Source organism: Tenebrio molitor, chromosome 2 (genome assembly GCF_963966145.1).
Source record: "Tenebrio molitor chromosome 2, icTenMoli1.1, whole genome shotgun sequence".
NCBI classification, from domain to species: Eukaryota; Metazoa; Arthropoda; class Insecta; order Coleoptera; family Tenebrionidae; genus Tenebrio; species Tenebrio molitor.
In genome coordinates this window covers 22,388,438-22,400,258 of record NC_091047.1, presented here as the reverse complement: position 1 = coordinate 22,400,258, position 11,821 = coordinate 22,388,438, and the positions used below count along the sequence as shown (strand labels likewise).

At 35.6% G+C, this 11,821-nt stretch overlaps 2 protein-coding genes across 3 annotated transcripts; one reads left to right on the top strand and one right to left on the bottom strand.

The window, feature by feature from the left end:
• Positions 1-1,999: 1,999 nt before the first annotated feature.
• On the bottom strand, positions 2,000-3,588 carry l(2)k09848 (lethal (2) k09848). Of its 2 annotated transcripts, XM_069039922.1 has the most exons (6): positions 3,453-3,588; positions 3,291-3,399; positions 2,805-3,232; positions 2,550-2,752; positions 2,298-2,499; positions 2,000-2,247 (listed from the first exon to the last, which is right to left on the bottom strand). In XM_069039922.1, the coding sequence occupies exons 2-6, from the start codon at positions 3,346-3,348 to the stop codon at positions 2,035-2,037; spliced, it is 1,104 nt and encodes a 367-aa protein (XP_068896023.1). In that variant the 5' UTR covers positions 3,349-3,399; positions 3,453-3,588; the 3' UTR covers positions 2,000-2,034. The 2 variants fall into 2 exon arrangements, with proteins under 2 accessions (XP_068896023.1, XP_068896022.1); XM_069039921.1 differs by having other exon boundaries at positions 3,291-3,492.
• A 487-nt stretch (positions 3,589-4,075) lies between these two features.
• On the top strand, positions 4,076-8,223 carry LOC138124757 (endoplasmic reticulum metallopeptidase 1-like). The gene is made up of 9 exons (XM_069039915.1): positions 4,076-4,273; positions 4,327-5,048; positions 5,101-5,399; positions 5,458-5,675; positions 6,624-6,801; positions 6,853-7,037; positions 7,092-7,244; positions 7,394-7,599; positions 7,651-8,223. The coding sequence occupies exons 1-9, from the start codon at positions 4,076-4,078 to the stop codon at positions 8,117-8,119; spliced, it is 2,628 nt and encodes an 875-aa protein (XP_068896016.1). The 3' UTR covers positions 8,120-8,223.
• The last annotated feature ends 3,598 nt before the right edge of the window (positions 8,224-11,821 follow it).

Below are 11,821 nucleotides of genomic sequence, written 5' to 3'. Positions count from 1 at the left end.
TCGCATGACTTGTAGATTCGTCAGTTTGCGCGTAAAAAATCTAAATATTGTCTAGAAATTCTGAAAAAAATCTCATGGTGTGTAGATACTACAAAGAAATGTGTAATGCCAATTGTAAGTCATTTTCAATTACATTTCATTACATATTGCATTCAATTACAATTTTTCCCAACGTGAAACATTTTTTTTTTTCATTTACACTTTATAAAGCTTTGAAATTCTCTCTATTTATTGCCAAACTATTGTGGCGGCCTATGCTGAAGAAGTCGCGAGACCACAACCTTCCGTCGTGGATCACTGACGCAATTCAAACCCTCCCGTCGTCGTTTCGTATTGGCGAATTTTTTCTGAAGACCGGTCCACCATAAACACAAAGTAACAAACTCACTTCTCCTTCCGACGCTACACAATTCGAACGTATTTATATTATAATCCGGGCTTTTTGAGCAAAAGAATGAAGAGAGATATTGGATACAGTCAAGCAGGATTCAGAAAGGGAAGGGGTACTTTGGACATGCATACATCCTGGATTATTTAACAAAGAATCAATTAAAGAAGAAAGGGGGGGGGGATGTATGCATTGTTTCCTTCAGGACGGCGTTTGACAATAGAAAGAGGAAGAGTGAAGAGAATGAGTGGAACTGGAAAGGAAGGAAAAAAGAACAAGTAAACAAGTTCAAATACTTGGATTACACATTCAATGAAAGAGCCACGGATAAGGCACATATCAGAGAGATAGTGAGGAAAGCAAATAAGGTAGTAGGATGTGTTTGGGGAATAAAAGACAGACAGTAGGGAGGTGATTTCAGGAGGTGAATGATGATGTTTGAGAGCATGATAAAGAGTATATGGATGGGGCAGAGATCTGGGCATGGAAGGAACAAGCGGAGTAGAGAGAGAGCAAGAAAAATATTTGAGAGGGGCGCTAGGAGTGGACAGAGAAACGCCAGGTTACATAATGAGGGAAGAGTATAAGAGAGCAGCAAAGTTTGAAGAGAAAATAGATGGAAGGGAAGAATGCAGGATATTAACGAAATGCTGGAGAGAAAAGAAAAAAACACGGAGAAGAAGGAGAAATCATATCAGAGAAACGAGTATGCCAGTGAAGAAGTGGAAAAATTAAGAGCAAAATTAAGATGGATGAATGTAGAGGTGAGTGAAAGGGACAAAGACACAGACAAGCAAGAAAGAAAGGAAAGAATCAAAGAATCCAGATTCAACAAGGAGTATGAGAGGTGTATGACAGAGGAAATTCCGGAGTACCTATTGAGAGAGAGTGCAAGAGAAAGAAAAATGATGGCGAGATTAAGATGTGGGAATGAGGAGAGAAAACAGGAATTGGACGGAAGGGGAGGAAAGAAGGTGCAGAATGTGTTGTGAGGAGAGAAAGACAATTGAGCACGTGTGGAATGGATGTAGGTAGCGAAATGAGAGAGAGGGAAAGAAAAGGAACGAGGAAAAATATGAATGAAGATAAGATCGAAGAAAGAGATACCTATGGAAGAGGGGAAAGAATGGAAATAGAAAGGGGTGGGAAAAGGCGAGTGTCATTTTCGTGTTTTTGTTTTCTAAAAGATGGTACAACTGAGGTGATTTTTTGTGAATGTTTCTGAATGGAAGGGAAGGAAGAGGGCAGACAATATTTTGTCAAAGACGTTATTGTTTATTTATCCTTAAAGATACTCGTATTATAATAGTAATTAGTTTATTTAACGAGTTCGTGTGTAATTTGGGCTTTTTTGGCATAAGTGAGCCAGTTTAAAGGCCCACGAGTGCCAAAAAAACACAATTTTAGTCATATATTTTTGTTCTCTTAAAATTTACGCAACCAAAATTTAAATTGTACAAAGTTAGTTATGCAACAAGAATGTGCTAAACGAATTTAATTTAATTTAATAAAAATTAACACTGCGAAACAATTCTCTTGGAAAAGTGTACTGCTTTGTTGGTTGCCTAATTTTTTATTTACTATTATTTTCTTGGAAATACATAAAACAAGTTATTTAAAAATCTCTTTATTATTAAAAAATCAAATTAAGCTTCTTTTATTTTCTTTTTCGTTTTTTGGCCGGTCTTACATTCTGACTTGCGTTTTTGCTGAGTCTGTTCTTTATCTGTCACTGTTTCCATATTCTTAAACAGTTCTTCATACTCATCATCAACAGCTTCATTTACCACTTCTTCTTGTTGTTCCTCTTTTATCAGAGCTTTCATCAACACTTTCGTCAAATTTTGCTTCAAGTAGACCTGAAATTGACTATTAGTTCCTACTCTGACCCCCTATTCCAATGTTCTACTTTGTAAACCAGATCCTTAGTTTCTAAATGGTGAACCCTCAAAAATCTATCCAAGCTTGTAGTTGCTACAAGTGGCTCAACTGGATCACAAACAATGCTTGTAATACTGCCGGTGAAACCTGTAAATGTTTGCAACAATTTTCCAGGGGCTCTCAAATCCAACAGTTGCATGTAACCTCTCGTTGTCCCTACCAAACATTGTCTGCAATTTTTATTTTATTCTGGGTGCTATAATTTCTAGTTTAATTGTACCTCTCCCTGTATGCACTTGATATGCAAGTGTAACTAGCTTTCTTCTCAAAAAATTTAACAACTGGTCTTCTCTGTGCCTTCTCATCATATAATAAAACATGTCCTTCTTTAGTTGCGCAAGCATTCAGCTTCTCATTTTCTGGAAATGAAGTGATCCCTCGGATTGATGTAGGGATTGGCAAATTAAGCTCATCATGCCCCAGCTGCAATCACTCAATAAACATCTCAATCTCACAACTCAGACTAACAACTTACGGATTTTGCTTTAAATAGACATTGCTTGGTTTGAATATCCCACACTTTAAAATCATTGCATTCGCCTCCTGTGCCTACAAGATTTTCTCTACTTTTATTGTATACAATGGCATCTAAAGTCCCTTTCTCTTCAAGATTTATTGAAAAATAATCAGATTTCTTTCCACTCCAAAGTGTAATAATCCCCTCTTGCTGCGCTATTAGAATAGATTTATCTGCAGGAGCAACACCAACTATTCGTCCTTCGCCTTCTAATTTGCTGACAGTCTTCACATATTTATTTTCAATTGAGTTATAAAGGTGCACTTGTTCATTTTTATAACCAATAATTATTTCATCCTCAGACCTGCCCCATTCTAGAGCTGTGATTTCTGATTGATGTTCCGGTAAAATATACGACACTTTTTCATCAGGCTTGCAATAAGTATCTAAAATACATAGAACAATTAAAAAACAACGTGAGACATTGAGGTTAGATAGGAATACATTGCAAAACTCCACGAGATGTCCCCGCATACAGACAATACTTGTTCGAGAGATCCATTACTTGATTTGTGAATTATTTTTCACTTCAACATTTATAAACTGTACAATACTAGAAATATAAAAGAAAATTATAGGTTAACACACTTGGAAAATAACCTTAACAATTTCAGGTGACAGTGACAGATGACAGTTGTGACCTGAAAGTCCTGACACTCAAGGACTCAAGTGTCATTGTAATGTTAACCTAACTTTTGTAGATGTTTTGAGTTAAGTGATTTGTTTACAAAACTGGAATTTGATCGAAGTTTTAAGTGCTTTATTGTCACTAATTGCGTTAATCCGTGATACGTAAATGCTCTGTTATATTGCCTTTGCCGAAAAATAAAAAAATGGTGTATCTAAAATTATTGTAATACAACCCGGTTTATTCTAGTGGACATTAACGACTACGTAATACCTATAAAATATAATTACAGTAATATTTGTACTTAAATTTTAGTGTAACATTCTCGTAATTCTCTCAGCATAATTGACCCTTGATTGTATTTTAATTTTTATTAATAAACAGTAAAAAAATTTGTGATATCAAAGTGTTATTTGCCGTAATATTGCTCGACAAGATAAAACTTATACTCACTATCAGTTTTAATACCCGGTTAATCTCCACATTCTACCGGTTAAATTCTGCGTGGAAAAGTAATTTTCTCGCCTCCACGCATATCTTTCACTGTAATTAATAAAACGGATGCGCTTTGACTCGTCAGTTTCTTCAGAGCACGCATAAAATGCGCCGGAGAGCCGATTTAATGATGGAGGGTGATGAAGAAACAGTTGCCTTGGACGGCTCCAAGAAAATCAGAAGCAGTATCCACAGCATCCCCATTGCTGTAGCTTTCGGAACGATCGCAGTGTTGCTAGGTCTGTACGGTCTTGTTTACACGATCGACAGTATTCTGCCCACACCTCTATATCTGGCGGACGAGGTAGGTAAATTCAGAATATTCGTAAAAGAGTCAAGGTTTTAATTCGCTTGTAGCAATCTCAACCCGATGCTTTCATAACTGAAAGGGCGCGACACGATTTAAAACTGTTGACAGATATAGGACCTCGCATAGCAGGGGGCTACGAGAACGAGGTCCTAGCTGTCGATTTTCTTAAACGCGAAGTTAATTTCATTATACAAAGAGCGCACAAGAACCAGAAGGTTGAACTGGATATCCAAGTGGTTAGCGGCTCTCATTACCTGCAGACTAAACCGACTGGCAAAATAGTACCCTACTCAAATTTGCAAAACATTGTCGTGAAATTACACGCTGCTAATAACGCTTCTCAGAGCGTGTTGATCAATGCGCATTTTGACTCGGTGCCCACAAGTCCTGGAGGCAGCGATGATGGAATTAATTGTGCGACGATGTTGGAGGTGTTGAGGAAATTGTCGAGGGAACCTAAACGGCCGCTCAACAATTTAATATTTTTGTTCAACGGGGCTGAAGAAACAGGTCTGCAAGCCGCACATGGCTTCATTACCAAGCACAAGTGGGCCAAGGACTGTAAAGTCTTGCTTAATCTGGAGGCTACAGGAGCCGGAGGGAAGATAATTTTATTCCAGTCGGGACCTGCGGCGCCGTGGCTGTTGACTTATTACTCCAAGGTGCCGCATCCGTATGGACAAGCCGCCGGTGAAGAGATTTTCCAAAGCAATATCATTCCGTCAGATACCGATTTCAGGATTTTCAGGGACTACGGGGGGCTTGTAGGAAAGTGGAAAATTGTTTGTTGACAACTGAAACCAGTAATGAATCGTTACAGGTCTTGATATGGCGTTCTTCAAGCAAGGCTATCGCTATCATACTAAGTATGACGATTTTGAACATATTCCTCTCGGTTCCTTCCAGCACGTCGGGGACAATACACTCTCTTTGGTTCGCAGTCTTGCCAACGCACCTGAAGTATCAAATCCGAAAGACAATCCAGGGAAAATTATCTTCTACGATTTCTTGGGACTATTTATGATCTCGTACACCCAGACTGTGGCCCATGTTGTAAATTACGTGGTCGTTGTACTCTCATTGGCAATTTTTGCCTTTAGTGTACACACTTTCAAAATAGGTAAATCATCGTTTTTGCACTAGTTTTTTTCTCAAAACATTACATCATCGTATTACAGGATACTCCAAACAAACTCTAAAATATTTTGCTTTGACGTTCGGTACTATACTCGGTGGATGGATCGCGGCAGTAGTTTTCGCTGTCTTAATATCACTTTTTACCGATAAAATTGGATATTCCATGAGCTGGTATGGCAACCCTTGGCTCATTTTTGGACTTTACGTAGCACCAACAGTCGCATTTTCTTCCGCTCTTCTGCCTTTTATACGTCATGAGGTAATCATGCTCTTATCAGCTATAATCGATCATAAAACAAAAAACTAATAAACAGTGTCCGGACGAAATAGTACCGGAGAAGTCGACCAGTACAACTTTGCGTAATCCCTCGCTCGCACATAAACACGATTCAGCTGGTTCCCTGTTATTGAAAACGAACCAGCTGAATCGTGTTTATATGTGAGTGGGGTATTACGTAAAGTTGTACTGGTCGACTTGTCCGGTACTATTTCGTCCGGACACTGCTAATAAATGTTTTACGTAAAATATCGTTACGACTATTTGGTATAATACAGGCTATTTGTATTTCACGAGTGATAATGAGCCCGACGGAATTGAAAAAATTGAAAAAACCCGCAATACATTTCCAAAGTGAACGTGGCTAAAATGAAATTATGAATCCATGATGGCTTTACTTGCAATAATTTTATTTATCACAACTGACTCTTACGAAAAAGTTAACAATTAATTGCAAAAAAAAAACGGAAACTGTTAGAATAAAATTTCATAGTGTGGAACCTTCTTACGAGATATAGGTTAGAATTATGGTCAAAATTCAGTGACATTTTTTTTAAATTATTTGATAGGTGTTTTCAAGTAGACAATTAATTGACAAACGGACAAAACCAAATTTACATCAGGAAATGAAAAAACTTCGTTTTTTCACAATTTCATTTTACCAAGCGGACGACGTTTATGTCAAAATTTACGAAACTACACAGCTAACCATGTTATATGTTTTTTTAAATCAAAAGAACAAAAATCCACGTTAACTTTGGAAATGTATTGTGGGTTGCATTTTCAATTCCGTTGGGCTCATTATCACTCGTGAAATACCCCGTATACAAACGTCATTTTTTTCCGATTTAATAGTTATAACAAGAGAATAAACTTCAAAATGTATCATTCTCTTAACAGAAAAAGGTTGTAACAATGTTTCTTTTTTAGAAATTAACCCACAATGTTAAAGCTCAAATTCAAGCCCATTGTGTAAGATTTATTTGGACTCTGATATTATTCATCGGTTCCATTATGAATATCAGATCAATGTATGCACTTTTAATACCTGTGTTATTCAACACCACCGGTTTCATCTTGATTCACATACTCAGACTGCAACATACAGGTAAATCAACCAGCACAAAGACTTCACAAAAATACAGTAGATCTGTTTTAGTAAGAAAATGGCAGGTAATATATGTTGTCAGTTTAATAATTCCTACAATGTTCTTGATGTACACTGCACTAACGACGCTCTCGCTTTTCGTTCCCATCTCTGGGCGAATCGGTCCAGACAAGAACGCAGATCTCTTAATAGCACTCTTGTCATCAGCCTTGACAATAGTGATCATTTCTCCATTTGTAAATATCCAGTATACCAACTAGGAATCAAATAATATTTTATTACAATTACAGGTAGCCCTCACAACTTTGGTTAGACATTTCAAATATTTACTGGCGTTTCTGGCACTAGTTTTTGCAATAAGTTTCATTATAATTTTCACTCCTTTAGGTTTCCCCTATAGTGGCAACACAAATTCCCCAGCTCCTCAAAGATATTGGATGTTGGTAAGTTACCAATCAATAAGTCAGAGTAAGAATAAGAATGACATACCACAACTGTTCTACTTTGCTTTTGACAATGACCAGTTAGTCATTCTTATGCTACTGGATCCGAAGCTGGCAAATGATTTTTTTTATAAACACTGTCATCATAGCACACCCGTCGAGTGTTTCATGATGAAAATGGTGTCGAAAGTAAACGAGATGCGGGCTACTTTTTACTCAACATGGATCGCAATTCCCCCCAGAAAGTCGAAGGCCGCGTTAAAGATATCGCACGAGCGAAATCGCTTGATGAGGACTGCAAGAAGTACTTGTTGTGTGGTTTACCTCTGGCCCATTCGAAAATGATTGAAATTATGTAAGTGCTGGCCCAATTCTAAAAGTTGAGTATATGTTTTTACTCTTTTAGTAAGTACAGCAGTTGGATACCTGCAGGACAACCGGTGCTCGACCAGCCTGTAAAACTCGACGTTTTGTCCAAGGTTCAAGTTTCTCCTACGGTGTTGAGGTACAACGTTTCCATAATTGGTCCGGATCGCGTGGGGGTCTATTTCTCCCCCAAAAAGGGACACAAAGTGTTGGCAATAAGTCTCATTGATAAGATGCCTTCAGATTCGGAAACAGAGGTGTGGAACGACCGCTATCTGTATTACATGAACCACATTTGTGGTAAAGAGATTGCTCCTTTGAAATTTTCTTTTGATCTGGAGGTGCCAGCCAATTCCAGTGGCGCAACCACCGAAATTGCCGTTTCAGGAATATACGTACACGACAATCTGAACAGGAAAATGCCCCATTACGTACAATTTCTAAATGAATTCCCAGATTGGGCTGACCTTACCGCTTGGCTTGGTTGCTACGAATCCTGGTGGATATAAAATGCAAGAATTGTGTTTTCAGAGAAAATTATTTTTTGGAATTTACAAATTTTATTGAAATGTTGATGTAGCTTCAATAATGATAATAAAGGAGTCGGAATTTACCGTTTAGTTAATTATTTATAATTAATTATTGTGATTTAATTTAAATTTTAGGACATGTTGAGTTCAATAGCGAAAAAACACTACATTCCTACTACAGAAATTAATTTTTTTCAGAATGCGATTTTATTTTGACGAAAAATATACAGTGTGTAGAATGGATTTTGGTACAGTTGCGGCCAAATAAAAGCGACCACTAAATTGACATTTTATATCATCTTTATAAATTTTGGTAATTGAGGCTTTTAAAATTAAAGTTTCTCTGGTAACCAGATACCCATACCTGTGGCACAACATAACAGTGACGGATGATGTCAATTTGAAAAATAGTTTTTTATGTTATCTCCTAGGAGATGATTTTTCAGGTGATTTAATATTTAATTCCGATTTACAATAGAAAAAATTGCTGCCCAGTTTTATTTGACCGCAACTGTACGTAGACACTTTTCGTTTAATAGTGAAAATCCTCTGATATTGGCTCCCCTAATTATTTTCCAACAAAACCTTAAATACAAAAGTTGTAGAGTAAAAAAAAATTGTACCTAAATCCTTTTCTAATTATTTTCTAACACTTGTCTGGTTCTGTTAGACAAGAAAAATTAAATATTAAAAATAGTAATAGCCATGACTCCCGACAAGAATAAAGTTCATTTTTTGACAAACGTAACGAGTTTGCTGATTCGTCAAAGAATGAACTCTGTTAACAAAGAAGAAAAATTTAACTTCGTAAAATGGTACTACCCCGGATTGTCTTTTAGAGACATGCAAGCAACATTTCCTGTATTCTATCCGGAGCATGGAGGTAGTATTAACTTAATACGACCTCCATGATCCGGAGCGACCAATTCCAAGTTTGACTTGTCAAATATCATCATACAATGTCATCTTTGGTTGTCACCTCGGTTACACTTCCCAGCTATTGCTATTTTGACAAATTCTTTTTTCCATTATTGTGTACTTCCGGGAAATGTTAAAAAACAAATCAATTAAGAATTGGGAACCATTTTTAAAACTACAACTTTTGTATTTAAGGGTTTGTCCTAAAATAATTAGGGGAGCCAATATTCGAGGATTTTTACTTTTACACGTAAAGTGCCTACTTATGTACCAAAATCCATTCTACATCCGGTATAGTTAAAATAATTTTTCTATGGTTCAACTTTTGATAAGCTTGAAAACACGACGTAGGTAGTTTGCTTGCTAAAAGAAAGAAAAATGTTGTCTATCATCTACTCAAAAAAAAATCTTAAGATTGTACTACCCATAGTATTTAAATTGAATTGGAAACGTGAAATTTATTACCGTTTAGTATAGTCATTACTTATTATAGGTAGGTACTTATTACTTATAGAATAAAAATCAATTAAATACTAGGGAGTTTATAATATATTTGAGATTATTTGGCAAATATATTTACATATTAATTATTTAATTAATTACTTACATATTTTTTTATTATATCTGAATCATAATCGTTATTTTTTACACTAAAAAGCGTGCAAAATCGGGCCTTTAAAGCACTAAAGCTTCAAAGTTGCTTAAGTAACAACAAATTTACTTACAAATTTTAAGCAATGATAAATACACACTTATACACAATTTACAATAAATATAGGTACATAAATATAAATATAATTTATATTTTAGGTACATAGGTAACAACGAAACAACAATTATTACGATTAATGAAACAGATTACTTCGAAAAAGGTGCTTTAATTTTCAGATTATAGTGCAGATATAATAATAATAATAAATAATAATATAATAAGCAACAAAAGAAAGCAAGCATATCTTTTAGATATAGCTGTTCCAAATTCACATAATATAACACAGACATATAACACAAAAATTAATAAATATTTAGAGCTGTCCGTTGCTATGAGAAATCTTTGGTGTTTAGAAAAAATTTCGATTTTACCACTTGTAATTTCAGCAACGGGAATAGTACCGCAATCTCTTTTTAAAAATTTAAAAATTCTGGATTTAGATAACACATTGGTAGTTGAAATTCAAAAAGGTATATTATTATACTCATGTCACATCGTGAAGAAGTTCCTTAACATTGACACAGAACATAATACACAACAAAGTCATAATGCGGAGGCGAGACGCCGGTAATTATGTTGATAAGCACTGCACTATTACTTGATAGTAATATCCGTAATAGTGTATGTACTCCGGCAAAATTGCCGTGCCGCCGGGTGGAGGTGGGATAATATATAAAAAAAATAGCGTATGGTACAGCGTGATACAGGTGTATAAGGATAATAGGTCTATTATTGTATTCAATTTGGAGTCGTTTATGGCTATCTAATATTAAAGCGCTCGTAGTGTAATAGATCTCTAAGAAAATTTTTATCAATATTTCAGTGTATTATTGTCATTTACCTACACCAAAAAACTTCCAATATTAAGGTTCAAACTCTACTTTTTAACATCTGTTGCAGATGTAGTTGCATCCGTTACCTTGAATTACCAATGAATACAAAATTCCCTAGAATGTGAATACATATTTAATTTTTTTATTTAAAAATTAAAACAAGGGTGCAAATTCTAAAAAATAACACAAAATAGTATATTATGATACAAGTTTATAAGGAAGCCTTTAAAGCACGCGCGACGAGTTTAAGAGCACGACGCGGCGGAGTGCTTTTAACGTCGCAAGTGCTTTAAAGGCCCTTATAAACGTGTATCATACGCTATTTTTTATTATACCTGCACTACAATCTGAAAATTATAACAAAAAATGTTAAAAATGTTAAAAAATGTTGTTGTTGTTTCGTTGCTATCATAAATTGTGTATAAATGTCTATTTATCATTGTTCAAAATGTAGGTGAATTTGTTGTTACCTAAGCGACCCTTAAAGCTTTAGTGTTTTAAAGGCCCTTTTTCGCACGCATTTTAGTGTCAAAATCAGGGATTATGATTCAGGTATAATAAAAAACTCTTTTTATAAGGACATTGGCGCACTCGTCCCATAGAAAACTCCCCTACGACTCGTTTTCTACACTTGGGACTCGTGCGCCAAATCAACCCTTATAAAACTCGTTGTTTAATATACTATTAAAGTACTCCTTGTAAACTTGTATCATAATACAGGTCTTATATCTCTATTATTTATGGTCCGATTTTTGTGAAATTTAACAGATGGATAATTTAAAAGGTAATATAAGTACCTCCAGTCATTTTAACTCCCTTTATTTGTGAATTAAATCGTTTAAGATTTAAAGGTAATCGTAGGTACTACAAGAAAAAGAGGAAAAATCTTGTCAATTTATTTAATTTTTCGCAATTGAACAATAATTGTTTCCACCTGCAGTTCACGCCAACAATTAAAAATACTAAAGCCTGTCTCGCTAAGGGAAGTCCATCGCTTTCAGAATTTAAACCAAAATCTACATAACCAACATTTCCTTTTCCATTCCAATCTATATGTTGAGGTATTGACATTTCGTCTATTATTAACGAACATACGAGTACCAGTTGCTTTCCTTTCCTTTGAGTTCGGCTATTTTTTGTTTTGCTGCATGCAATGCTTCAACTGTATATCCTGGAGAACCGTCAACAGTTGAGTACCACTTTCTGAGAGTGTTTGGA

Coding starts and splice junctions, on each gene's coding strand:
- LOC138124757 (XM_069039915.1), top strand. CDS start 4,076: ATGCGCCGGAGAGCCGATTTAATGATGGAGGGTGATGAAGAAACAGTT. Junction 5,049..5,100: donor GACTACGGGGGGCTTGTAGG/AAAGTGGAAAAT, acceptor AATCGTTACAGG/TCTTGATATGGCGTTCTTCA. Junction 7,600..7,650: donor TCGAAAATGATTGAAATTAT/GTAAGTGCTGGC, acceptor TTACTCTTTTAG/TAAGTACAGCAGTTGGATAC.